Source organism: Pongo pygmaeus, chromosome 2 (genome assembly GCF_028885625.2).
Source record: "Pongo pygmaeus isolate AG05252 chromosome 2, NHGRI_mPonPyg2-v2.0_pri, whole genome shotgun sequence".
In the NCBI taxonomy this organism is placed as follows: domain Eukaryota; kingdom Metazoa; phylum Chordata; class Mammalia; order Primates; family Hominidae; genus Pongo; species Pongo pygmaeus.
The window spans coordinates 46,077,200-46,105,023 of NC_085930.1; the positions used below are offsets into that span (position 1 = coordinate 46,077,200).

The following is a 27,824-nucleotide window of genomic DNA, read 5'->3' on the forward strand; positions in this document are numbered from 1 at the left end:
CCTCTAGGGGAGCATACAGACGGGCAGGCTGTGAGGCTCCGACCCCATGGCAGTGTCTAGGGGTGAATGTTTACAGCTGAAGCCCCAATGGGCGTGTGTTACAGGATGCTCTCTTAGTTTGCTGTCTATAGGCAGCCTGTGTTAACCAGCTCAATTAGACCCCCTTCCTCATCACAAGGACAGAGGGATTTCTGTATCCCGGGGTTTCTTGCCTTGGTGTACTGGAAGAATCGGATCACATGTAGGCTTGGAGAATGAGTGCAAATTTTTATAGAGTGGAAGTAGCTCTCCACCAATGGGAGAACCAGAAGGGAGATAGTTTTTCCCTGGAGTTGGGCCATTCGGCAGCCCCAGCCTGACTGTCCCGCCAAACTCTGCCTCATCCCACTGGTCAATGGCCTGCCAGTGTGCTGGCATCTGTTGATGCCTGTCAGCATGCTCTTGATGACCAGTTACTTGTGTCTTCTTCTGCCAATGTGTCCCTCATGATGTCCAGATGTCCAGCCACTTCTGTGTCTGCCTGCTATGGTCTCAGGTTTTAATAGGCCCAGGATAGGGGCATGGCAAGCCAGGGTGGTCTTGGGAAATGCAACATTTGGGCAGGAAATGACTGTCCTCACCTAGGTCCGTGGGGATGGAGCCCTAGCCAGGGACCGCGCCTTTCTCTACCCAGCACTTCCCTTCCTCCCTTCCATATCATTTAAAGGGACCACTCCTTTCCCTTCCCAGCACTCCCGTATCAATACTGGATTTTTTTTTTAAAAAGAAAGAAATTAACTTCAGATGGTTAAAGATCTTTAAGGTAGGAGCCAAAACTGTAAGATGTTAGAAGAACATATAGGAGAATATATTTATAATTTTGAGATAGAAAAGCATTTCTTAATTCTTAAAAATCATTCTGACTATACAGTATTATTAGCAAAATGGAATTCCTGGACCGGAAACTCTAAGGATTATAGAAGTTCTACCAAGGTATCACCACCCTAACAGATCCAGCTGACCTGTTTATAATATCTCCTTCTTTGTTTTTATTGTTTTCACTTTTGATTTTAAATGATAACAATGTCAATAAATATAAAGATTTTTAAGATATATTATTTTGGGGCTCACATATTAAAAAGATAAGAGTTTAGATTAAAAAACTCACAGTTCCTCCCATTCTTTTTTTCGCTGTTGAATCTTTAGTTGTGCCCTTTCAGCTTTTAATATAAGTTTTCTCGTTTTCTCAATTTGATTTTCCACCATGATTTCACTTAGGGTTTTAGGCCGAAATTTCTTCCCTTTTTCTATTATTGATTCTTCTTGTGTGGTAACACTCCCACCTATATAGAGAATCAACATTTTTCAGCCTTTTTGAGACATAAAAACAAAACTCTCAGATATTGTTTTTAACCTGCTGCATTAGAAAAAACACAGAGAATATATTGAATTTGTAAATCAAAGTATTTATTGAGCACTAGTTGTGGTGGCTCTCGCCTGTAATCCCAGCACTTTGGGAGGCTGAAGCGGGTGGATCACTTGAGGTCAAGAGTTTGAGACCAGCCTGGGCAACGTGGTGAAACCCCATCTCTACTAAAAACACAAAAATTAGCCAGCCGTGGTGGTGCATTCCTGTAATCTCAGCTACTTGGGAGGCTGAGGCAGGAGAATTGCTTGAAACCAGGAGGCAGAGGTTGCAGTAAGCTGAAATCTTGCCACTGCACTCCAGCCTGGGGAACAGAGTGAGACTCTGTCTCAAACAAAACAAAACAAAACAAAAACAAAAATGTATTTATTGACCAACTACTATGAATTCAACCCCATAATAAGTACTGTAGAATGCCAAAATAAAAAGATCTAAGCCACATTTTTTGCTTTTAAAAACCTTATTAAAAAGTTGGCAAGATAAGACATACATTAAACAATTAGAGAACAAGATAAATGATGGTGGACCACTAACATGTTGGGAAAGAGTGTTTGTGAGATGAAAATGGGGAAAAGGAGAAAAATCGAGTAAGTCCAATTCGATACATACAATTTGAGGTGGCACATTCCAACTGAAGTGCTCTGAAGCCAACTAAAAAACTCATCAGAAACACAATCAAATAAATAATTTAAAAATTATTGGCTTTATGGCCAGGCTTGGTGGCTCACTCCTACAATCTTATCACTTTGGAAGGCCAAGGTAGGCAGATTGCCTGAGCTCAGGAGTTCAAGACAAGCCTGGGCACGGTGAAACCCCCATCTCTACTAAAAATACAAAAAAAAATTAACCAGGTATAATCCCAGTTACTCAGAAGGCTGAAGTGCCAGAATTGCTTGAACCTGAGAGGCGGAGGTTGCAGTGAGCCTAGATTGGACCACTTCACTCCAACCTGGGGAACAGAGAGAGACTCTGTGTCTCAAAAAAAAAATTAAAAAATTAAAAAATGGCTGTATCAACTAACAAGTTTCTTTTCTTTCTTTCTTTTTTTTTTTTTTTTCGAGACAGAGTCTCACTTTGTCACCTAGGCTAGAGTGCAATGATGCAATCTTGGCTCACTGCAACCTCCGCCTCGGGGGTTCAAGTGATTCTCCCAACACAGCCTCCTGGTAGCTGGGACTACAGGAATGTGCCACCATGCTCAGCTAATTACTGTATTTTTTAGTAGAGATGGGGTTTCACCATGTTGGCCAGGCTGGCCTCCGACTCCTGACCTCAAGTGATCCACCTGCCTTGGCCTCCCAAAGTGCTGGGATTACAAGTGTGAGCCACCACACCTGGTCTACTAACAAGTTCCTATTGAGGAATTACTCTATTCATGTTCAAGCTTTAGAGACATGAAAAATTAAATAATATGAGATACTTATATAGTTATAAATAACCATTTCATCATATTTCATATTTCAAATATATGGTGGTATAGAGAAAGAAGAGTTTATGTGGCCTGGGTGGTCATGGGAAGGCCTTATAAACAAAAGTGTAATTTAAGCTACATCCCCAAGAACTGGTAGAATTCAGGGAGGAGAGAAGTGAAGAGGTCACTCTGGCAGGAGCCTGGGTGTGGAAGTGTCAGACATAATCAGGGAGCAGCAGACAGGACAAAAGACTAAACAGGCAAGCTGAACAGTATGAGAAGGCACTACTGGAAACGCAGAACAGGGATAGATTGTGGAAGGATTAAGTATCAGGACAGCGGTTTCAGAATTTATCCTAGAAGCAAAAATGAGACATTAAAGAGTTACCAATGAAGAAGATAAACCAATATTAATGTTCGTATTATATCACTGTCAATAGCCTAGATCTAGCCAGGCTGCAGCAGCACCCTTTATTTATTATTGAATGGCTCTCCAAGCCATTTCCAGAATTCTCGTTCTTTTACTAATCTGCAGTCACCTTGTGGGCAGCCACAAGAAACAGGTTGCAGGGATTAGAGGTACTATTTTCATACCTCTATTCTCTGATCATTCTATTTAAAGCATATATTCTTGGAAAATAGTCTGAAATGCAGTGTTTTAGCCCCACACTTTGGAATAGGGCCCAGGAATCTAAAACGAACCACTGCCTAGAACCTAGCATCTGGGGAAATCCTAGATTTAAGAATAGCTAGATGTGGCAAGTAAGAAAACAGCAGCATCCAGTCCTCTCACACACTCAGTCACATGACCAGGGTAGGCTGTCTTACAAACTCCGTTAAAGAGGAAAGTGGACATGGAGCATTTGTTGGGAAAATGTGGCCTCTCATTCTCAGCTATACCGTACACTTTTGTCTCTCTTGATTATTTACTCCAAAGAAAACCATCATGGAAGGAAGAGGGACAAGAGATTGAGCTCAAGCCACCAAAGAAGGTTCAATGGTTCTGCCCACAGACAATTTTTGAAGTCTTAGTAAATAAGAATTTAAAAGCCTTCTTGTCATAGGCTACCTGCATCTCTCTGGCTGTCCTTTCTTCCAGGTCCCTCTTTTTCAAACCTGTCCAATTTGCTTGCTTTTCTCTCTGATTGACTAGCTCGTTTGAATTTGGAGTACTTAGAGGGCTGCACCAGCCTGTAAGAGGATATCTTGTGGTCACTTAGTATGGCATGAACCACAATAGTATCATTTTCCAGTGGATCTCGAAATCTGAAAAAATAAAACACGTATTTGCAGTAGTCACCATTTTGATCATTCTGCATAATTACTAAGTAATAAAACTACAATACACTATTCTTATTATATCATTATATTGTGGTAGACTCAAATTTTAACATATATATACCAACAGGATGTCATGGAAGTTGGATTGGACTTGATTAAAGAGCAAATATAGTCTTTCTAATGAAAATACTAAACAACTCATTATTAATCACTATAATATCAGTGTTTTCATAATATGTGGAAAAATGAAAATTTTGCAGGTAAACTGCAGTTTAATGGTAAATAGATCATATCAAATTCTGAGGAAATATAATCCATCTCCCTACATATTATATATAATAGACTATATATTATATATTATGTATATATATCTACACATATATAATAGATTATTATATAAAATGTATAATAGATATTGTAATAGATATATAGTTTGTGTATGTGTTTTGATGCATAGATATATAAATAAATATAAACATGTAAATTATATAAACAAATATATTAATATCTGTGTGTGAGTGAAGGTCTCTAAATCAGAAAGTGGAAAAATAATTTTTAACTCTCATTCCCCAGAGACTAAAGAATGTTCATTCTTCACCTCACAAAATGTTTTAAAAATACATTTTGTTTTCTTAAATTACATGGTATGTGTGGTGTGTATATATGTGTGTGTTTCCACACATGTGGCAATGCAATTTATTTGCACATAGTAACTATAAAAAGAGCAGACCTTGAGCAGTTGAATAAAAGTACAGACCTCTTCATTTCTACTCTTTGCCCCTCAATTTTCCATGTTTAATGACATTTCACGAAAGTCCCAATCTATCAGATTCCCCTATTTGCCTCTGTAAAAAACATTAAGCTCAGGAAATCATACTAATCTCTAGTTTATCTTTCTCTCATAGCCCACAGAGTCTTATTTTTAAAAGCTCTTCATCTGTCAATTAAAAAAATTAATTAAAAAATTTTTTTCATCAATTACCTTGTTATTTGGGGGCATTGGTTCATAATTATCACACACACAAACATGCACTTCTTAGAATTTAATTTATTTTTGTATATATTGATTATTCCTAGCTTGTTTGCCTTTCTTACTATTTTTCTAACTTAATCTTTTAAACTCTATGTCTGCTTTTAAAATGACTTACTATTTCTTTTTAATTTTCCCTTTTCTTTCATACATACTATCTTTGTCATCTCTTTAAGACTTATTTCCTTTATGTATTTGCCCACTGGAACTTTTAAATTTTAGCCTTTCCATGAGACCCAGATTAACACTGAGAAGTGAAGCCAGCTGGACTTCCTGGGTTGAGTGGGGACTTGGAGAACTTTTCTGTCTAGCTAGAGGATTGTAAACACACCAATCAGTGCTCTGTGTCTAGCTAAAGGATTGTAAATGCACCAATCAACACTCAGTAAAAATGCGCCAGTCAGCACTCTGTGTCTAGCTAGAGGATTGTAAGTGCACCAATCAGCACTCTGTAAAAACACACCAATCAGCACTCTGTGTCTAGCTAAAGGATTGTAAATGCACCAATCAGCACTCTGTAAAAATGCACCAATCAGCGCTCTGTGTCTAGCTAAAGGATTGTAAGTGCACCAATCAGCACTCTGTAAAAATGCACCAATCAGCACTCTGTGTCTAGCTAAAGGATCGTAAATGCACCAGTCAGCACTCTGTAAAATGGACCAATCAGCGCTCCGTAAAATGGAACAATCAGCAGCATGTGGGCGGGGACAAATAAGGGAACAAAAGCTGGCCACCCCAGCCAGCAGCAGCAACCCACTCAGGTCCCCTTCCATGCTGTGGAAGCTTTGTTCTTTCGCTCTTCACAATAAATCTTGCTGCTGCTCACTCTTTGGGTCTGTACCACCTTTAAGAGCTGTAACACTTGCTGTGAAAGTCCGCAGCTTTATTCTTGAAGTCAGCAAGACCAAGAACCCACTGGAAGGAACCAACTCCAGACACAACTGAAGGAAAATATAGCTGGTTTTGATCACATAAAAATTTCAAATTCTGCACAGTTAGAAAAATATGAACAAAGTTTAAGGCAAATGGCAGAGCAGGAGAAAGCATTTACAATATGTAGAATAAAAGGCAAATATCTGTAATATAGATAAAGAGGCTAAAATTAAAAATAATGCGGGAAATAAACAGGACCCAAAGAAAAATGAGCAAGAAATCTAAACAGACAATTCTCAGAATACATATAAATGAACCATAGGCATATGAAAGGAAATGCTGAACCCCACCAATAATAAAAAGGATGCAGATTATTCAATCAAGAGTTATTATATTTTGCCTATTAGATTGGTAAAGATGAAAACATTGGTGATACCCAGTGTTATTTGGTACAACTTTATCCTCTCCCCACATTCCAATCAGATAGTTAACTAGGTTATTATTATTTCCTTCCATATGTTCCCTGAAAACATGATGCTACGGTGGATGGAGGGTCCCCAGATCAGGGATGGAAAGCAGGAGTTAAGGAAAAGAGTATTTGATAACAAGGATGGTGGGGAGGCAGAGGTGAACCCTGACTTGGAGAAGGATGGGCAAGTGGGTCCCAGAGCTGTGGGCACTTGTTCCCTGCATCTGAAAGCATCTGGGGAGATGGTAAGGCCTTAAGAGTGATGTCGTATGTGTGTTTGATCTATGGCACAGGTGGCTCCTGGTCTCACAAAACATTGCCTGCTCCAGCAGAGCACAGAAACCACAGAATCAAAGGACTAAAAGAATCAGGCAGTCTGGGAAAATGAGACAATGAGCTTTGGCAGTACTAAGACTGATTTTCCTATCTTCTTGATAGAATAGAAGCCCAGAGTCAAAGTCAGATTTAAATTAGTTTAAATAAAATAAAGTTTAAATAAAATAAAGCCATGTACTTACATACCTAAGTTTGTGAGTTAGGATAAACATATATGTATGAATACACACACATACACACACACACATACACACACACACACAACTTATATATACTGTGAATACTTATTAAAGCCAAACATAGGCTGCTATGTTGAGAGTTCTTCCTGAGAGGAACTTCTTCACCACTTTCATCTTTTGGCAGGTAGCAATCTGGTTATAATTCAGGGATTCAAATATTGAAATATTATCAAGGAATCCAACTATTCAGAGATTTAATACCTGGTAAGAAGTGCTATAATTTTCAGAGTGAAGTACCAGAGAGGAGACAGCTGCAAGATAGAGACAGAGGGAGAGAGAGAACCAGAGTCGGAGGGAGAGAGCTCTGAAGATCTGCAGAGGGCTCCCTTCCACTCTGCAGTTAAGCACTAATCAGCACTGCATGACAAGGAGTCTACCTGAGGCTGGGAAAAGAAACACCAGAAAGGAACAGCCAGAATAATCCACAGATCTCACACAGTTGAAATAGCTTGTGTTCCCATAAACCTGATAATACATGGGACATAGGATATTCTGCTCAGAAGAGTGTTGTCTTAGTAGCTGGAAAAAAATTAGCCCTAGACTAAAGGCTGCCCTGATCTCACCTAACAAAGATTAAAGGCAAGCCTCAAAAAAAAAAAAAAAAAAAAAATCTTTTTCCATGTAACTTAACTGAATTCCAGAACAAAGCTCAAGAATATTTAAAAGTATACAGAGATTAAGATGGCAGATAGGAGGCAGGATTAGCTTGCAGATGGGGACACAGCATCACGTGGAGACTCACATAATGAACTTTTGCTCCAAGAACTACCACAGGAACATACCCAGGAAAGTTGAGAGAATCCACAGACCCTTTGAAGGAACTGGATCACTTATGCAGGTTCCCTGAGACGCCAAAAAATTGAATCTGTCTGCTTTCTCAATGGGGAGGCTCCTGGTCTGGGGCAGTTCTCAGCCCTGCTCAGCAGCTGCCTGGAAATAGACTTGGTGCTGTTGGGAGGGTATGGTAGGAATGAGACCAGCCTTTAGGACTGTGGGTTGCATGGGAGCAGGGCCAGGCCTATGACTACCAGCTTTCCCCAACTTCCCTGTATGACTCAGCAGAGGCAGCCATAATCCTCCTGGGAATATAACTCTATTGGACTGGGATCCATACCACCATCCCCCACAGCAGCCATAGCAAGTCCCACCCAAGGAGAGGCTGAGCTCAGACACACCTATCCCTGCCTCCACCTGGTAGTCTTTCTCTACCTGCCCTGGTAGCTGAAGACAAAGGTCATAATCTCTTGGGAGCTCTATATGGCCCTGCCCACTGCCTGAGAAACCTGAATACTTAACTAGGTGTCTCTAGGGCAAGTTTGCATCCTCCCTACAGGACCACAGCTGATGGGCTCTTGAAAGCTCCCACCTCCTAGCTGGAGGCCAACCAACACAAAATGAGCACACTAAACAAAAACACAACTGAGAACCCTCACAGAGTCCACTTCACTCCCCTGCTACCTCCACTGGAGCAGGTTCTGGTATCCATGGCTTCAAGACCTGAAGATGGATCACATCACAGGATTCTTTGCAGACACTCCCCAGTACCAACCCAGAGCCTGGTAGCTCTGCTGGGACCCAGGGGAAAGGGTGGGGGATGGCGAAGGATTAAAGACTACACATTGGGTACAGTGTACATTGCTCAGGTGATGGGTGCACCAAAATCTCATAAATCACCACTAAAGAACTTTTCATGTTACCAAACACTACCTGTTCCCCAAAAACCTATTGAAATAAAAAAAAAAAATTTAAGCCGGGTGCGGTGGCTCACGCTTGTAATCCCAGCACTTTGGGAGGCCTGGGCGGGTGGATCACAAGGTCAAGAGTTCAATACCAACCTGGCCAAGATGGTAAAACCCTGTCTCTACTAAAAACACAAAAAAATTAGCCAAGTGTGGTGGCAGGTGCCTGCAATCCCAGCTATTCAGGAAGCTGAGGCAGAGAATTGCTTGAACCCAAGAGGCGGAGGTTGCAGTGAGCCGTGATCATGCCACTGCACTCCAGCCTGGGCAACAGAGTGACACTCCGTCCATGGAATACTATCCAGCCATAAAAAAGGATGAGTTCATGTCCTTTGCAGGAACATGGATGAAGCTGGAAACCATCATTCTCAGCAAACTATCACAAGGACAGAAAACCGAACACCGCATGTTCTCACTCATAGGTGGGAATTGAACAATGAGATCACTTAGACACAGGGCAGGGAACATCACACACCCAGGCTTGTCGGAGGGGTGGAGGGCTGGGGGAGGGACAGCATTAGGAGAGATACCTAATGTAAATCATGAGTTGATGGGTGCAGCAAACCAACATGGCACATGTATACCCATGTATCAAACCTGCAGGTTGTGCACATGTACACTAGAATTTAAAGTATTAAAAAAAAGTTACAAAAAAAATTTAAGTATACAGAAATATCTAGCACTTACAGTGTAAAATTTACAGTCAAAATTTACCAGGCAGACAGGCCAAAAGCATAAAAATGTAACCCAAAAAAGCATTTAAAAAAGCATAAAAATGTAACCCAAAATGAAGAGAAATGTATCAGTCAATAGAAACATGCACAGAAATGATGCAGATAATATAACTAGCAGACAAGGACATTAAAGCAATTATTATAATATATTCTTCATTTATATATAATTATGTAGAATTATATATTATATATAAAATGTATATAATTATTATAATATTCTACATTTTCAAGAAGGTAAAGGAAAGCATAAGTTAAAGTGAGGAAAATCCTTAGCTACCACACTAGAAAGTCAATAAAAATGACTAATAATAAATACATATAAATACATTATTTAGATATATGGTTATAACCACTATAAAAATATAAAAACTGATTCTTTTTAAGATATATCATGTTTATGTAAGATAATATTTATTATTTAAATATTATTTAAATGTCTATTATTCCTAAATACGAATTTATTTCTTAATGTCTATTATTTCTATAGATTCCATGTAATTCCAATACAAATTTTAGCAGGCTTTTTGTAAAAATTGACAAGTTGATTCTATGCAAAGAACCTAACCAGTCTTGGAGATGAAGAACAAAGCTGGAGGATTTACAATATTAGATGTCAAGATTTAATTAAGACAGAGAGATACTGGCACCTGGATAGACAGATAGGCCAATGAGATAGAATAAAGAGTTCAGAAACAGACCCACACATGTACAGTTACCTGACTTATGACAAAAGCGTCACTACAATCTAGTAAGAAACGGATGGTCTTTTCAACAAACAATACTAGGTCAACTGGATATCAACATAAAAACAAGTGACATGATCTCACACCACCCATAAAAATTATTCAAGATGGAAAAACAATAGAGCTTCTAGAAGAAAACAGAATTATTTTATTAATTGGGAGTAGGCAAAAGTTCTTTAAGTATAACACAAAAGCATTAATCTTTTTAAAAAAGACTAATAAGTTGTACTTCATTAACAGAAAAAACTTCTGTTCAACAAACAACTCTATTAAGAGACTAAAGCCACATACTACAGCAAGGTATTTTATATGTGCAAACACATACACACATATACATACATATACACATACATACATGTCATATATAGTCACTCATATGATACATGTATATAAATAACCAAAGCTCATATCCAGAAGATATACATAATTCCTGCAACCCAGTTTTAAAAATGGAGAAAAGACTGGAACAAACACCTAACAACAGAAGATATACAAATGATTGGTAAATATATGAAAAGGGATTAAAAATCATCACTCATCAGGGAGATGCCAATTTAAACCATACTGAGATGCTACTACAGAATAGCTGGAATTTAAAGGGCTGACAATCCCAAGCATGAGTATTATGAATTTGTGTCCCCCCAAAAAGCTATGTTGAGGTCCTAACCCCCAGTACCTCAGAGTGTGACCTTATTTGAAAATAGGGTCTTGATAGAGGCAATCAAGTTAAAATGAGATAATTACAGCAGGCCTTAATGAAACATGACTGGTGTTCTTATAAAAAGGGAAAATTTGGACACAGAGATGGACATACGCAGGGAAACCTATATGAAGAGACACAGGGAGAACACTGACAGCAGAGGATTTGGAGTGATGGATTCATCAGCCAAGAAAACCAAAGGTTGCTGGCAAACCACTAGAAGCTTGGAGACAGGTATGGAACAGATTCTCCCCACCAAGTCCTCAGAAAGAACCAACTTGCCTGACACTTTGATTTTGGACTTCTAGCCTCCAGAACTGTGAGACAGTAAATAACCAGTTTTAAGCCAATCAGTCTGTAGTACTTTTATACAGGAGCCCTAAGACACTAACACAGTGGGGATCAATTCGGATTCTCATACATTGATGGTTAAGTGTGTAAATTGAAGAGTGTAAATTTTCAAACCGTTTTGAAAAACTGACAGGATCTAACAAAACTAAACATGCATATAACCTATGGCCCAGCAGTTCCACAACTGAGTATATAACCAACAGAAATAAGCACTTATATCCATCAAAAAACATACACAATGTTCATAGTAGCATTATTTATGGTAGCCAAAAATAGAAACAACTCAAATATCTATTAACAGTAGAAGGGATAAACTGTGGTATAATCATTTTAAAGAAATATTAAAAAGCAATGGAAAAGAATGAACTACTCATACATGCAACAACATTGATAATCTTAGACATCATATGAGTTTTTAAAAAAGGCCAGATGTAAAAGAATCCATACTGTAACACTCTATTTATATGGAATTCACAAACAAAACTAATATATGGCAATAAAGATTCAACTCTGGAGAGTATTTCCTGAAGTGAGGGGGACATGGGGAAACTTTCTGGAGTGCTATAAATGTTCTCTGTCTTAATCTGAGTAGTAGATATATTTATACATCTGTAAAAAATTTTTCAAGATGTTAAGATTTATATACTTTACTTATGCAAATTATATCTCAGTAAATGGCAAAAAAAAAATCATTTCCCCTGGAAGTCAAATTGATGCACGAGAGGGATAAAACCAGAGCCACCTCTGGTTGTCTTTTGTTTAAAGTGCTTTGGTTCCATTTGATTTTTTATTTCTTAATAGATACATGTTCATTAATTAATTTGATATAAAATAAATAATTCATCAAAACAAAGTAAATATGTATTATATAATTTTAAAAATCTAAGTGTTAAACAAATTTCCCACATTTAAACTAGAAGAGAGTGCGCAGAAAGCTCAGGAAAATATCAGTAGCAGTGACAAAAGGATTCCTTGAGATTTCAAGTCAGTGGGTACTTCCAGAGCCCTCTTATCTGGCCATTTCACTGACACTACTATAAACTATGTTATTCACACATGTGCTCTCAAACATCTTAGCTAGTAGGGAATATGGATCCTACCGATTCTTTAGCTTCATTAGGCCGAGTTCATGTTTCTCTTTTTCCCAAGCTAATTCCTTTTCCACTTGTTGAATTTTGAAAGCTGTTTTTCTGTGCATCTCAGCGCGGATTTGGGAATCTACATCAAAATCCTGCAGATAAGAAGATCTGTTCATCAAAATGGGTACCGTATCAACTCTGTTTCATAGATTTCAGTTTTGTCCCCAGTTTCATGCTGCATCATAACTCTTCCCCAAATATCATAAACTCTGTCCATTACAGAAGAAAAACAGCATATTTTAACTTTACTTCCACAATATAAGGAGAAATGTTCTTACAATGATCAATAATGCAAATAAAGCTACACAGTTTAAGATTTTTTCCCACAATAAAAATAATGAATGCTATCAATATTTGCAGAGTATACAGTTTTAAAGACGCTATCCCAAAGAAACTACTATTACATAAAAATTGGACACGAGGTAGATGCTTATGGCAACTGATCATTATCTGAACATCCCCCCTGGTGTGACCCCACCCAGGAAAGATAGCAGTATCTGGTGTCTTCCTGACATCACCAAGTTTTTGTTGAATCTCATTCACAAAGGGCTCCACTTTCTCCCATAACGATACTTAGAGGTCTCATGTTTCTTACCTTCATCCCTGGAAAAATATCAGAGCCAATATTTGTGCTAAATTGTGAGTAGTAATTATTCTTTCCAGAGGTGTTTGTGTGTCATTTAAGTAATGATGTGTACAAAGTGCTTAGCCACAGCACTTGCCTCAGTTGTTTTTTATCTTAAATTTTATTACCCATGCTCTGGAAGTTTCAACATTTTTCTTAGAAAAATAGCATAAAGGTCTTTTAACTATTTTGACTTCGTTTTTTTAACCAACATGATTTAATCATGATTTCACCAAAGCATTTTTTATATGAAATTGGCAAAGTGCTTCTAGAATTACAGGACTGGGTAACCCATGAGTATATTAAGAATTATGGGTTTTTACTTGATTAGATGGTTAACAAACTCCATTTAGGAAGGGGTACAAAATGAAAAAAAGCTAACCACTAGCAGGTACATGGGGCTTTGCAATAAGTCACAAAAAAAAAAAGGTAGAATACAAAATTGGCTTAAACAATTTTGTGATTGCCCCCATAGCTACAACTATATTAAGTCATTTTTTAAAAAGTTTTGTAGATCAACCGGGTACTGTCTTTTCAACAGATCTGATAAATTATAGAAATAGAAGCACAGATAATCAAATTATACATGTATCTACCCATTATATTTTGGCTAAGTACAATAAGAGTTGATAACCAGATTCAAACCTATACTTATGTCTTATCTTGTTACCAAAAAAAAAAAAAAAAAGTGTGGTAGGTAAATCCAATAGTAAACTTTGTATTACATAAAGAGGTTCATCTGCTTCCAAACCAAGCAGTGTGTCAAGTTCTAGAGTAGTTTATTTGCTGCAAACATACTGACTGGCCAGATAAAAAGAAGCTTAAAGATGATTTTGGCTTTTCACTCTTAGACATGGGCATGTTATTATCAAGTGAGATACACCAGACACCTTATTATTGGAGAAACATGTAGATTGTATCACATCCTATGGCTCAAAGAAAGATGATTATGAATACTATATGTCTGAGTATTAGAGAATGAGTGGCGTCTATTGGGGTCTGACAGTAGTGGATCTCATAGGACAACTTCACTGCATGAATAGTGAAGAAATTCTGACATTTATTAAGTCTTGCCAACATGAGTTTGGTGGAATAAGTGCTAATATCAGACATGATCCTCATCTTTTATACACTGTTAGTGCTGTCCAGATTCTTACTCTGTATGATAGTATTAATGTTATCGATGTAAAAAAGTTGTGGAATATGTTCCAAGTCTATGGAAAGAAGATGGTTCTCTTGCTGGAGACTTTTGGGGTCCCACTGAGCAGCTGCTCTAACTGGAGCTAATGGTCTGCTAGAAGTTCCAGCGTGCACTGTGGTAGTTTTATCAGCATACAGAATTACTGGACCAGAGGGGGCCAGCCTGAAAGATAAGGGATGAACAGTGCAGGCAGGGAGACCAGCTGTTTCATGGGATGGGAAAAATCTACTTTTATAAAGTAGGGGGAAATTGATACAAGATTCTCTTTTTGTGTGGTGGAAACTGGCTCTCCTGGGGAAGCTTGATGCTATTAATGTAAAAAAAAAAGGCAGTTGAATTTGTTTTATCTGTGTATGAATTTTGATGGTGGATTTGGTAGCAGACCTGGTAGCAGACCAGGTTGCAGACCACGCTGGGCACATTTATTGTTGCACAGGATTCCTGGCTATTACCAAGTCAGTCACATCAAGTAAATTCTGATTTACTTGGTTAGTGGTTTTGTGAATGAGTTACCCTCGGGTGGATTTAATGGAAGGCCAGGGAAGTTACCAGGTGTATGCTATTCATGGTGGGTGTTGGCTTTCCTAAAGATCACTGGAAGCCTTCATTGGATTGAGAGAGATAAACCGTGTATGTAATTTCATCTGTCGGTCCTACTTTTGGCATGCCTGAAGAAGTGCTTCAGAGGGTGAATATTCAGCCTGAGCTAGTAAGCTAGATTCACTGAGGCAAAAGTTGCATAGTATAGTATAATTTTGCCATCTCAACATGTCTGTATTTGAAATGCTTATGGAATCCAAAAATGACTACTGTTATTATTTTGTGTATTGTGTTAAAGTAATTTTATAATTTATAAGAAATTATATAATTATACATATTGTAGAATAAAGACCTGGGGTTTTTTTTGTTTTTTTTTTTTGTTTTTTTTTTTTTTTGAGACGGAGTCTCACTCTGTCCCCCAGGCTGGAGTGCAGTGGTGTAATCTCGGCTCACTGCACACTCTGCCTCCCGGGTTTCACGCCATTCTTCTGCCTCAGCCTCCTGAGTAGCTGGGACTACAAGTGCCCACCACCACACCTGGCTAATTTTTTTGTATTTTTAGTAGAGACAGGGTTTCACCATGTTAGCCAGGATGCTCTCGATCTCCTGACCTCATGATCTGCCTGCCTCGGCCTCCCAAAGTGCTGGGATTACAGGCATAAGCCACCGCACCCAGCCTAAAGACCTGTATTTTATTTTCTGCTTTATATTTTGAAGACCTACTATTCTGACCACAATTTTTTTTACCAGAAAACAAACACCAATTTTATTAATATAATAGCAACAGAAAGGGTTTCTAGTTTCTCAGAAGGCATGAAACCAGCACAAGTGTTATAAGATTAAATGCCTACATTTCTTGTTCTGATAGCTTCCCACCACACACTGAAGGTTCCTCAAGGATAACTGCCACCAGAGCTGCTGCAAGAATATGTTTTTCACTGGGCATAGCTTCGCAATCAACTCCTCAAGCAGAAGACTAAAATATTATTTCTTTTTAGAAGATCTTGGTTGAGGGAGAACATATCAATATGGAGAACAGGGCTTTGCTTCTCAAATTCAAGAAAAACCATTAGCTAGTCTATCAATTTTTCTCTGATACAGTGTACCGGAGTGCTCTGTGAAGAATCCTTTTCCATCCCTTCCATGTGTCTGGGTGAAGGGAGAGGAGGGGGTGGCAAGGTGACAGTACACTAGAAGGCACTCCTGGTGATGCTCTGGGCTCCACTCCCTTTCTGCTGGTAGTAGTAGGCACCTTTTCTGGCTGCTGCAGCAGCTTGATGTGGAGGGGAGGAAGGGGCCACCCACCAATCACATTTTCTTAGATCAAATCCGGATGACGTTTAGCCATAGTTGCCAACAAAGCCAGCCACCGGACGCTTCAAGCCAATTTTTGTTTATACTTCAGTGTATCTGTTATTCATGTCTCTACAACAGAAAACTTAAAAGAACTCTTGGGTTCTACTTTGTTTCTTCCCCATGTATTCCTTTCATGTGTTCTATAACAACAGTTGATGTAAAACAATTTGTGTCAACAAGAATCTTAACTGATTAAAATGGATAAACCCCACATACAAATTAAAAGATGCCCGAAATAAATGGCTATTGAAATTTTGAAAGAAACAAACAAAAAGAAAGATGATTTTAAGTGTTTCTACTTATTGGGAAAATAGTCATCTCTATCCAGAAATAGCATATGTTAAAATAAAAATCAAGTTTATATTAGGCTTACTGTTCGTTTAAACTGCATATGCTTTGGTAATTCTTCATTCATTTCTAATAGTTTACAAAATTCATTCCTCAAAGCTTTGATTTGCTCTCTCTTCCATGCCTTTATTTCTTCCACTTCTTTCATTAACTTGTCATGTTCTCTTTTTCTCCTAGCATTCTCGATACTGAAAACAGAAATTTAAAACAATAACAGGTTGTGATACAGAAACAGCTGAGAAAGAGAAAATTAGTATTCAATAATTTGAAAATTCATTAAGCTTGGTCAACTTCTGCACTGTTGATTTGTTTTGCAAAATCTCAGGCCTAGTCAGTATTTATCAAAAATTCCCATACCTGTAGGCTTTGGGATCTTCAATGTCTTCTGGAATTGGCTCTGTTTCAATTCCAAACTATAAGAAGGGACGTAAAAGGTTAGCCCTTTAAAATTGCATAGCATTTTCCTTAAAATATCTAGGAAGAAGTAAATTAAAAACTCAAATTGGTTCTGGTTTTTTTCTGCCAATTTCTAATAACTGTAGGTCTAAAAAACAGTTTCACAAAAATCCAAGGAAAAAAAATGCAGTTTACTAAACTTATTCGTTTCTGCTTTATTTGAAGGAGTACATAGGAAAAGTCTTAACCTAATCATATGTTTGCAAAATGTTAATATCCTCATAATTTCCCCTCAAAATGTAAATTACTAATGTTCATATGCTATTAACACAGAATTCACAAAAGTCTAGATCATTTATTTCAAAATGTTGTTTTTCAGTATAAATCACATGAATCATTTGTCCAAATACCTCAGTGTGTCCTAGAAATATTTCAATATATATATTTTTACATTTTAAGTAAGCATTTTATATCACCGTCTCAAAGGAAGACATAAAGTGGAAAATGCAAAGAACAAAATAATCCCCCTCCTTGAAAAAGAAAGATATGAAATCAGAAATACAAGTCTCCCTTCAGAAAGGAAATCAGTTTAAATTTGGGGGAACTAAAAAGTAAATCACTTAAAGGTACTCTGTTTATTCAGTTACTGTGCTGTAAAATGTCTTAGTCTGTGATATTAAGGAAGGAGAATTATAACCCAGTGAACAAAATAGTCTTAGTTTGCTGACTAGTCTGTTCATAAATAAAACTAAACTTTATTCCCTATTCTCTTTCATAGAAGATAGGTCTCTGTTCTGCTGTCATTTGTTGTAAGTAAATAAAGATTCTCTTTTGATAAAGTTGCTTTATTAGTCTTTATATGTATGTAATGTAAATATACATATTTTTATGGAAGTCAAGGTTTATGACTTTGATAAATGCAAAGTCATAAAACATGATCAATATAAGAGACAGTAATGGCTAATAAATTGTACTGACTATTAATCACTTAGGACAAAAATTTATTGAATTTTATTTATTTTTTATTCTTTTATTGGCCAGAGCTAAGTACCTTGGTTTTCTAATATCAGTGTAACTTCTAGGATTTGATGCTGATACTGGGGCAATTGTCTCCTGGCCACAGTTGTTTCCAATAAGGCTGAGTTAAACAAAGTTCCAAAAATATGCCAATCAGTTCCAAAATATATGCCAATGGGTCTCAATCCTAGCTGCACAATAGACTCACATGAAGGACAGTGTACACAATACTGAAGCCTGGGCCTCACCTTCAGAGATTCTAATTTAATTGTTTTTGGGTGGGCTCTGGCATCTGTACTTCTAGGGCTCCCTAGCTGATTCTAAAGTACAGTAAGGTAAGAACCTCAGATCAGTGCTGAGCTTAGTTGTTTTCTGTTGTTTTTTTTTTTTTTTTTTAATTTTCTCATTTTTCTTTCTTAAAAGCAATGTCTGCTTCAGTGATTTCAGAAATATTGATTGCAGCCATAAATTTAAATGTGGAATAAATATTTTTCTATCTAATATGGGTTTCTGTAGAGAGGGATATTGACTGCAGCCATAAATAAAAGGTCATGATTATTGAAATGTGGAATAAATATTTTTCTATCCAATATGGGTTTCTATAGAAGAGGGCTGGCACCAGGTAGAAAGGCATTTTCTTCTTGTTCATATACTTTCCCTCCTGTAATTCCTTTTTCTGAGCTGGACCCTCTCTAAACAGCAGCCCATACTCCAAATTTTGCTATTAGAAGAAATGAAAATTGACCTACTCATCTCTTCCCTACATTCTTTATGTGTACTTTGAAGTAGGCTACCTGCTAAATGGGAAGCCAATACGCTCAAAGGAATTTTAGCTATAATCTTTCTAATACAACTCCTTTCTCCTTAGGAGCAATTCTAATGGTTATTAACTACTGACTCTTTCCAAATAAATTTCTTCGATAATATGAAATTCAAGTTCTATGACAGGAAAAAAAGGACATAATTTGGGGATCTGAACCCTCAAACTTCATCATAAAGCCAAAAATCTAGTTCTGCTTTTAAAAAAATACTTTATACTGTATCTTTGATCACGACCCACATTGTCACATTCTAATACAAAAAACAACTATATTTTTGCAACCCCTATCAAAATCACACTTTATGGCATATGTCCTATATCAGCCCTTACAATGAGTGAATAAATGAAAAGCAAAAGAAAATCTGAAAAATTTGTGAACTTCGAAAAAAAAACTTTGATTAAGAAAGTTTTTTTGATATACAAACTTTTGACTACATAGAAAAACTGACACATTCTTTTTTAATCTGGGGAATTCCAATCTTTAATAATAAGGTGAATGTAATAGCTTTAATATTTGATACAGAAGCACCAGAAAGTCAAATTATAATAGTAGCAAGAAGATTAGACTATAAGGTGAATGTGTCTAAATAACTTTTAATTTCTAAAGAATATGAACAATTTTAATATTACTATTTTTAAATAAATTTTGTTATTAATTAACTGGTTAATTAATTACATACCCTGGGAGATGGAACTTTGGCCTTCATGTCTTTCCTTAGCATAAATTCAGAAAAAATGTTGAAAACAAAGATATTACCATCTGCTCCAGCAGTCACCAAGAAACGATCATCAAAGCTACTAGCAATACTTTTAATACATCCGTAATTATTGTCATGCATATTGAAGTGCCAGTAGTCCACCAAACTGGTCAATGAAGGATCATTCTGATTTAGGACATAGACTCGAATTGCTCCATTTTTCATTCCACAAAACATCATAACTTTGTTAATGCTATGAAACAAAAAATGTAAATTGTTCTTCCCATTAATCTGAAAATAATGCTTAATTTCAAGTTAATTGACAAGTGGCTAAATTAATAACAAAGTTGTTATGGATTGAACTGTACACCCCCAAAATTCCTATATTGAAGCCCTAACCCCTAAGACTTCAGAATGTAACTGCATTGCGATAGGGCCTTTAAAGAGGTAATTAAGTTAAAATGAGAACATTAGGGTAGGTTCTAATCCAGTCCACCTGGTGTACTCATAAGAAGAAGATATTAAAGGGGGTCGCTTCCAAGGTGGCCAAATAGGAACAGCTCTGGTCTGCAGCTCCCAGCAAGATCGACTCAGGAGATGGGTGATTTCTGCATTTCCAACTGAGGTATCTGGTTCATTGGGATGGTTGGACAGTGGGACTGTCATTGAGACTGGTTGGACAGTGGGTGCAACCCACAGAGGGCAAGCCAAAGCAGGGCAGGGTGTTGCTTCACCTGGGAAGCTCAAGGGGTCGGGAGATTTTCCTTTCCTAGCCAAGGGAAACTGTGACAGACTATACCTGGAAAAACGGTACACTTCTGCCCAAATACCGCGCTTTTCAAAAGTCTTAGCAACCGGCAGACTGGGAGATTCCCTCCCATGCCAGGCTTAGTGGGTCCCACGCCCATGGAGCTTTGCTCACTGCTAGCACAGCAGTCTGAGATCAACCTGTGAGGCTGCAGCCTGGCGGGTGGAGGGGTGTCTGCCATTACTGAGGCTTGACTAGGTAAACAAAGCAGTTGGGAAGCTCTAACTGGGCAGAGCTCACCACAGCTCAGCAAGGCCTACTGCCTCTATAGACTCCACCTCTGTGGGCAGGGCATAGCTGAACAAAAGGCAGAAGACAACTTCTGCAGACTTAAACGTTCCTGTCTGACAGCTCTGAAGAGAGCAGTAGTTCTCCCAGCACAGCATTCAACCTCTGAGAATGGACAGACTGCCTCCTCAAGTGAGTCCCTGACCCCCATGTAGCCTGAGAGACACCTCCCAGTAGGGGCCGACAGACACCTCATACAGGCAGGTGCCCCTCTGGGATGAAGCTTCTAGAGGAAGGATCAGGGAGCAATATTTGCTGTTCTGTAATATTTGCCATTCTGCAGCCTCCATTGGTGATACCCAGGCAAAAAGGGCCTGGAGTGGACCTCCAGCAAACTCCAACAGACCTGCAGCTGAGGGCCCTGACTGTTAGAAGGAAAACTAACAAACAGAAATGAATAGCATCAACATCAACAAAAAGGACAACCACACCAAAACACCATCTGTAGGTTGCCAACATCAAAGACCAAAGGTAGATAAAACCACAAAGATGGGGAGAAACCAGAGCAGAAAAGCTGAAAATTCCAAAAACCAGAGCACCTCTTCTCCTCCAAAGGATCATAGCTCCTCGCCAGCAATGGAACAAAGCTGGACAGAGAATGACTTTGATGAGTTGACAGAAGTAGGCTTCAGAAGGTTGGTAATAACAAACTTCTCCGAGCTAAAGGAGCATGTTCTAACCCATTGCAAAGAAGCTAAAAACCTTGAAAAAAAGGTTAGAAGCATGGCTAACTAGAATAAACAGTGTAGAGAAGACCTTAAATGACCTCCTGGAGCTGAAAACCACAGGATAAGAACTTTGTGACGCATGCACAAGCTTCAATAGCCGATTTGATCAAGTGGAAGAAAGGATATCAGTGATTAAAGATCAAATTAATGAAATAAAGCAAGAAGACAAGATTAGAGAAAAAAGAGTAAAAAGAAATGAACAAAGTCTCCAAGAAATATGGGACCATGTGAAAAGACCAAACCTACATTTGATTTGTGTACCTGAAAGTGATGGGGAAAAAGGAACCAAGTTAGAAAACACTCTTCAGGATACCATCCAGGAGAACTTCCCCAACCTAGCAAGGCAGGCCAACATTCAAATTCAGGAAGTACAGAGAACACCAAAAACATTCTCCTTGAAAAGAACAACCCCAAGATATATAATTGTCAGATTCACCAAGTTTGCAATGAAGGAAAAAATTGTAAGAGCAGCCAGAGAGAAAGGTTGGGTTACCCACAAAGGGAAGCCCATCAGACTAACAGCAGATCTCTTGGCAGAAACCCTACAAGCCAGAAGACAGTGTGGGCCAATATTCAATATTCTTAAAGAAAAGAATTTTCAACGCAGAATTTCATATCCAGCCAAACTAAGCTTCATAAGTGAAGGAGAAATAAAATCCTTTACAGACAAGCAAATGCTGAGAGATTTTGTCACCACCAGGCCTGCCTTACAAGAGCTCCTGAAGGAAGCACTAAACATGGAAAGGAACAACTGGTACCAGCCACTGAAAAATCATGCCAAATTGTAAAGACCAATCATGCTAGGAAGAAACTGCATCAAATGACAGGCAAAATAACCAGCTAACATCATAATGACAGGATCAAATTCACACATAACAATATTACCCTTAAATGTAAATGGGCTAAATGCTCCAATTAAAAGACACAGGCTGGCAAATTGGATAAAGAGTCATGACCCATCAGTGTGCTGTATTCAGGAGACCCATCTCATATGCAGAGATACACATAGGCTCAAAATAAAGGGATGGAGGAAGATCTACCAAGCAAATGGAAAGCAAAAAAAGCAGGAGTTGCAATCCTAGTCTCTGATAAAACAGACCTTAACCCAACAAAGATCAAAAGAGACAAAGAAGGCCATTACATAATGGTAAAGGGATCAATTCAACAAGAAGAGCTAACTATCCTAAATATATATGCACCCAATACAGGAGCACCCAGATTCATAAAGCAAGTCCTTAGAAACCTACAAAGAGACTTAGACTCCCACACAATAATAATGGGAGATTTTAATACCTCACTGTCATTATTAGACAGATCAGTGAGACAGAAGGTTAACAAGGATATCCAGGATTTGAACTCAGCTCTGCACCAAGTGGATCTAATAGACATCTCCAGGACTCTCCATCCCAAAACAACAGAATATACATTCTTCTCAGGACTACATCATACTTATTCTAAAATTGACCACATAATTGGAAGTAAAGCACTCCTCAGCAAATGTAAAAGAATAGAAATCACAACAAACTGTCTCTCAGACCAAGTGCAATCAAACTAGAACTCAGGATTAATAAACTCACTCAAAACCACACAACTACACGGAAACTGAACAACCTGCTCCTGAATGACTACTGGGTAAAAATGAAATGAAGGCAGAAATAAAGATGTTCTTTGAAACCAATGAGAACAAGGACACAACGTACCAGAATCTCTGGGACACATTCAAAGCAGTGTGTAGAGGGAAATTTATAGCACTAAATGCCCACAAGAGAAAGCAGGAAAGACTTAAAATTGACACCCTAACATTACAATTAAAATAACTAGAGAAGCAAGAGCAAACAAATTCAAAAGCTAGCAGAAGGCAAGAAATAACTAAGATCAGAGCAGAACTGAAAGAGATAGAGACACAAAAAAACCCTTCAAAAAACCAATGAATCCAGGAGCTGGTTTTTTGAAAAGATCAACAGAATTGATAGACCACTGGCAAGACTAATAAAGAAGAAAAGAGAGGAATCAAATAGATGCAATAAAAAATGATATAGGGGATATCACCACTGATCCCACAGAAATACAAACTACCATCAGAGAATACTATAAACACCTCTATGCAAATAAACTAGAAAATCTAGAATAAGTGGATAAATTCCTGGACACATACACCCTCCCAAAACTAAATCAGGAAGAAGTTGAATCTCTGAATAGAACAATAACGGATTCTGAAATTGAGGCAGTACTTAATACCCTACCAACCAAAATAAGTCCAGAACCAGACAGATTCACAGCCGAATTCTACCAGAGGTACAAAGAGGAGCCAGTACCACTCCTTCTGAAACTATTCCAATGAATAGAAAAAGAGGAAATCCTCCCTAACTCATTTTATGAGGGCAGCATCATCCTGAAACCAAAGCATGGCAGAGACACAACAAAAAAGAGAATTTTAGACCAATATCCCTGATGAACATTGATGCAAAAATCCTCAATAAAATACTGGCAAACAGAATCCAGCAGCACATCAAAAAGCTTATCCACCACAATCAAGTGGGCTTCATCCCTGGGATGCAAGGCTGGTTCAACTTACACAAATCAATAAACATAATCCATCACATAAACAGAACCAATGACAAAAACCACATGATTATCTCAATAGACGCAGAAAAGGCCTTCAACAAAATTCAACAACCTTTCATGCTAAAAACTCTCAATAAACTAGGTATTGATGGAATGTACCTCAAAGTAATAAGAGCTATTTATGACAAACCCACAGCCAATATCATACTGAATGGGCAAAGTGGAAGCATTTCCTTTTGAAAACTGGCACAAGACAAGGATGTGCTCTCTCACCACTCCTATTCAAAATAGTGTTGGAAGTTCTGGCCAGGGCAAACAGGCAAGATAAAGAAATAAAGGATATTCAATTAGGAAAAGAGGAAGTCAAACTGTCCCTGTTTGCAGATGACATGATTGTATATTTAGAAAACCCCATTGTCTCAGCCCAAAATCTCCTTAAGCTGATAAGCAACTTCAGCAAAGTCTCAGGATACAAAATCAGTGTACAAAAATCACAAGCATTCTTATACACCAATAACAGACAAACAGCCAAATCATGAGTGAACTCCCATTCACAATTGCTTCAAAGAGAATAAAATACCTAGGAATCCAACTTACAAGGGATGTGAAGGACCTCTTCAAGGAGAACTACAAACCACTGCTCAGTGAAATAAAAGAGGACACAAACAAATGGAAGAACATTCCAGGCTCATGGATAGGAAGAATCAATATCATGAACATGGCCATACTGCCCAAGGTAATTCATAGATTCAATGCCGTCCCCATCAAGCTACCAATGACTTTCTTTACAGAATTGGAAAAAACTACTTTAAACTTCATATGGAACCAAAAAAGAGCCTGCATAGCCAAGACCATCCTAAGCAAAAGAACAAAGCTGGAGGCATCACATTACCTGACTTCAAACTATACTACAAGGCTATAGTAACCAAAACAGCATGGTACTGGTACTAAAACAGTTATACAGACCAATGGAACAGAACAGAGGCCTCAGAAATAACACCACACATCTACAAACATCTGATCTTTGACAAACCTGACAAAAACAAGAAATGGGGAAAGGATTCCCTACTTAATAAATGGTGCTGGGAAAACTGGCTAGCCATATGTAGAAAGCTGAAACTGGATCACTTCCTTACACCTTATACAAAAAGTAACTCAAGATAGATTAAAGACTTAAATGTAAGACCTAAAGCCATAAAAACTCTAGAAGAAAACCTAGGCGATACCATTCTGAACATAGGCAAGGGCAAAGACTTCATGTCTAAAACACCAAAAGCAATGGCAACAAAAGCCAAAATTGACAAATGGGATCTAATTAAACTAAAGAGCTTCTGCACAGCAAAAGAAACTATCATCAGAGTGAACAGGCACCCTACAGAATGGGAGAAAATTTTTTCAATCTACCCATCTGACAAAGGGCTAATATCCAGAATCAACAAAGAACTTAAACAAATTTACAGGAAAAAAACAATCCCATCAAAAAGTGGGCAAAGGATATGAACAGACACTTCTCAAAAGAAGACATTTACGCAGCCAACAGACACATGAAAAAATGCTCATCACCACTGATCATCAGAGAAATACAAATCAAAACCACAGTGAGATACCATCTCACACCAGTTAGAATGGTGATCATTAAGAAGTCAGGAAACAACAGATGCTGGAGAGGATGTGGAGAAATAGGAATGCTTTTACACTGCTGGTGGGAGTGTAAATTAGTTCAACCATTGTGGAAGACAGTGTGGCAATTCCTCAAGGATCTATAACTAGAAATACCATTTCGGCCTGTGATCCCACTATTGGATATATACCCAAAGGATTATAAATCATGCTACTATAAAGATACATGCACACGTATGTTTATTGCAGCACCATTCACAATAGCAAAGCCTTGGAACCAATCCAAATGTCCATTAATGATAGACTGGATTAAGAAAATGTGGCACATATACACCATGGAATACTATGCAGCCATAAAAAAAGATGAGCTCATGTCCTTTGCAGGGACGCGGATGAAGCTGGAAACCATCATTCTCAGCAAACTATCACAAGGACAGAAAACCAAACACCACATGTTCTCACTCACAGGTGGGAATTGAACAATGAGAACACATGGACACAAGGTGGGGAACATCACACACCAGGGCCTGTTGGGGAGTGGGGGGCAGAGGGAGGGATAGCATTAGGAGAAATACCTAATTTAAATGACAAGTTGATAGGTGCAGCAAGCCAACATGGCATATGTATACCTATGTAACAAATGTGCACGTTGTGGACATGTACCCTAGAACTTAAAGTATAATAATAAAAAAAAAATAAGAAGAAGAGATTAGGATACAGACAGAAACATCAGGGATGACATGCACCCAGAGAAAAGATCAGGCAAGAAGGCAAATATCTGTAAGTTAAGGAGACAGGCCTCAAGAGAAACCCATCTGCTGACACCTTGATCTTGGAACTCCAGCCTCTAGAACTGTGAGAAAAAAAATTCTGCTGTTTAAGCCACCTAGTCTGTGGTGTTTTATTGTGGCAGCCCTAGCAAACTAATACAAAAGAATAGAGAAAAAAGGCCAATTTGAAATTTGAAGCTATTATATTGGGTCATCAGAAGAATAACTGGCATATTTGCCTAGTTCTCAATTATTAAAGGCCTAATGATTCAATTGTGATTTCTCCAGAATAACTGTAACCCTGAACCTTCATTTCTGACTATGTAAGTAGCATCCTCCTAGGTAACAGAATGTAAATCCATACAATTCAATTGTGCGATAAACAAAAATACTGACAATATTTGGTGGGAGTATTTAAATATAATTTCAGTATTAGCTTTGATTTCATTTATTCATTTGATTTATTTAACCAAATATTTTTTGAGTACCCCTTCATTTGGATGGATCTTTAAAAATTGACAATATCCATGATGGACAACAGCATAGACACTAACGGGATATGGTTTTTTTTAAAGCTTTTTGAAATACTGCTCACTTGAAAGTGATAGCTTGGATGGGATTATCCTCTGTATCCTCAAGATAACGGGCATCGATAGGTTCATCTTTTTGTTCTTTGAAATCACTGCTTTCATCACAAGGGGGGAACTCACAGTGATACAGAAAACCAGAATCATAGTCACCCTAGAAAAGAGATAAGTAACATAGAAGGTGGTACTTGAATATAACACACACAAATGCATGAGAATTTTTTGATTATTTCAAATTTGAAAACATAAAATAGATGTTTTCCAACATCTACTTCTACATAATTTCTATGATTATAGATTTATTATTTCTATAAAGCATCTCCTTTATCCATTTATACACAACTATATAATTATAATAAAAACCTTATGATGATTTGTTTTCATTTAAAAGCCAATACAAGAGAGATATCACCTCTGACTCCCTACCTATAGAATTTCGTTTTATTTCTTCAAGCATTATTCTGAATAAGCAGTAACAAATATTAGGGTTTTGCAGTTCCTCATTTTTACAGCTAGTTTTCAGTTTAAGGTAACTGTAAACACTGTTAATTTTCCAGAAAGGGCTATTTCAGAAAAATTTATCCATGTAGTGAGAAGACGAATGATCAACTGGGAGAGATATATTGCTCCAACTCTAATTTCCTTAATACTGAGATTCCTTATTATACAAATTAAGGGGCAGAACAACTTTATGAACAATAAAAGAATAAATAAGAAAGAGAAGGTAACAAATCTAGAAGAAATGGATAAATTCCTCAACACATACACCCTCCCAAGACTAAACCAAGAAGAAGTTGAATCTCTGAATAGACCAATAACAGGAGCTGAAATTCTGGCAATAATCAATAGCTTACCAACCAAAAAAAGTCCAGGACCAGATGGGTTCACAGCCGAATTCTACCAGAGGTACAAGGAGGAGCTGGTACCATTCCTTCTGAAACTATTCCAATCAATAGAAAAAGAGAGAATCCTCCCTAACTCATTTTATGAGGCCAGCATCATCCTGA

At 37.8% G+C, this 27,824-nt stretch overlaps 1 protein-coding gene across 1 annotated transcript in view; it reads right to left on the minus strand.

The window, feature by feature from the left end:
* CFAP44 (cilia and flagella associated protein 44) overlaps positions 1 to 27,824 on the minus strand; it is a 152,830-nt gene that overhangs the window by 55,432 nt on the left and 69,574 nt on the right. The window contains exons 18-24 of the mRNA XM_054480666.2: positions 26,826 to 26,971; positions 19,434 to 19,704; positions 16,878 to 16,933; positions 16,546 to 16,708; positions 12,412 to 12,542; positions 3,886 to 4,082; positions 1,148 to 1,322 (exon numbers count right to left, since the gene is read on the minus strand). Of these exons, the coding sequence (XP_054336641.1) occupies positions 1,148 to 1,322; positions 3,886 to 4,082; positions 12,412 to 12,542; positions 16,546 to 16,708; positions 16,878 to 16,933; positions 19,434 to 19,704; positions 26,826 to 26,971 (1,139 nt within the window). The remainder of the gene's footprint in view (positions 1 to 1,147; positions 1,323 to 3,885; positions 4,083 to 12,411; positions 12,543 to 16,545; positions 16,709 to 16,877; positions 16,934 to 19,433; positions 19,705 to 26,825; positions 26,972 to 27,824) is intronic.